Source organism: Cariama cristata, unplaced genomic scaffold, assembly GCF_000690535.1.
Source record: "Cariama cristata isolate BGI_N322 unplaced genomic scaffold, ASM69053v1 scaffold31758, whole genome shotgun sequence".
Taxonomy (NCBI): domain Eukaryota; kingdom Metazoa; phylum Chordata; class Aves; order Cariamiformes; family Cariamidae; genus Cariama; species Cariama cristata.
In genome coordinates this window covers 4,285-5,784 of record NW_009632175.1, presented here as the reverse complement: position 1 = coordinate 5,784, position 1,500 = coordinate 4,285, and the positions used below count along the sequence as shown (strand labels likewise).

Here is a 1,500-nt window from a genome sequence, read left to right as displayed (position 1 = left end):
TCTCTCTTCCACCAAAGTCTTGGCTTGTGTTAGAGGGTCCACCCTGTCCAAGCTGGCTTGGCAGGAGAGAGATGTTTGGGGTACAGGACACCACTTGGGACCTCTGCTACAAGAGGGCTGGGAAGGGGTAGGGTTGGTGGTGCTTGGAGGAGACAGTGAGATCACTAAGCGAACTAGAAAAGGACGCTGGGGCCAGGGAGAAGCCTCTAGGAGGGGCTACACGTCCACGTGGACCCTACACACTGTTCAGGTAGGTGAAACAACTTTCCTCCTTGTTTCGGGTGGTGCCCAAAGCCCTTGAAGAACAGGGATGTGGTGACACCGCGATCCTGGCAGGCTGAGGATGAGTATCACACCGTTATCAACTTCTCTGTCAAACACCCAGCGAGTGAAGAGGGATATGATTAACACAGCAATTCTGGCTCTGCTTGTGCAATAACCTGCCTGACCCCCCACTGTTCGTGCCCCATCTGAACAGGATCTTGAAGCTCAGTAGCTTTTGGAGACCCTGAACTGAGTGGCAGAGCAGTGCTGGAGGGATGTTAAGTTAGCCTTCTGCCTTTCTCTCTAGTGCATCCTGAGCCCCTCCTAAACAGCCAGAAAAGCAATGGAGTAGCTGTTAGTAGCAGCTAGATGAGACATGTGCCAAGACCTTTCCATGGTTGTTCCCCCCGTGCTTCCCTGCTCCTGATGAGTTGTTAAAGAAACTGCGCAAGGCCTGTGTGAAATACCCTGCCTGGAAGCAGCAGCATGATGCAAACATGAAAACTGGCTGCAGCCTGAGCAGAAGCAGCTTCCTCTCTTGGCGCTGTCGGAGCTGGCGCTGCAGTGTGCTGCCTCGCTGGAGAACATCGATGAAGGATGAGAGGGGCAACCACAGCCGGTTGGAGGACTGATGCTGCTAGCGTCGCTGCAGGGAGGAACGTTATGTGATGCTGCTCAGGCTCATCCAGTGGTTTACAGTAAGGGGTGAGGGGAGCTTTTTGAAGAAAATCTCTGGGTTTGTAGCCTTTTCTGTCATGATGTGACTGTGTAGGTCCAAGCATACCAGTGCCGAGACTGAAGGGGGCCAGGAGCACGCAGGCTGCCTGTACCTGGCTGGGCTGGGCTCAGGGAGAGGAGCTGGACAGTACGTTTGTCAGGTGTAACCTGCTGTTGCACAACACAGCTCATTCTGGGGCTGTTACTGTCACTCCAAAAAGTCAAGTTACCTGCAATACCTCTGCCAGTCTGCTTCACTGGCCAGGGAGTTATTCATTGACAAACTAAAGCTGCTCCAATGCTCGTGATTCTTTGCCTCTATTTTGCAAGTCGCTAAAAAAAATAAATCCAATGTTGCTGGACCTGTTGTTTTCCCAGCAGCAATCTGTAACTACCCCTGTTTGTCCCTCCAGTTCTGGAGAATGAAATGGACTGTGGTCACCGGTACAAACCCTATTACTGCTTTGTCAATTAAGATTCCTCAGACATGAATGTGCCCTGGGAAAGAATCCACTCTTT

The 1,500-nt window shown here is 51.8% G+C and overlaps 1 protein-coding gene across 1 annotated transcript in view; it reads left to right on the top strand.

Moving 5' to 3' along the window:
* Positions 1 to 865, top strand: part of LOC104166363 (PCTP-like protein) — a gene marked incomplete at its 5' end in the record, with an annotated part of 1,068 nt that extends 203 nt beyond the window's left edge. Inside the window, 3 exon segments of the mRNA XM_009706253.1 lie at positions 290 to 384; positions 696 to 765; positions 768 to 865. Coding sequence (XP_009704555.1) covers positions 290 to 384; positions 696 to 765; positions 768 to 865 — 263 coding nt within the window.
* Positions 866 to 1,500: the final 635 nt, after the last annotated feature.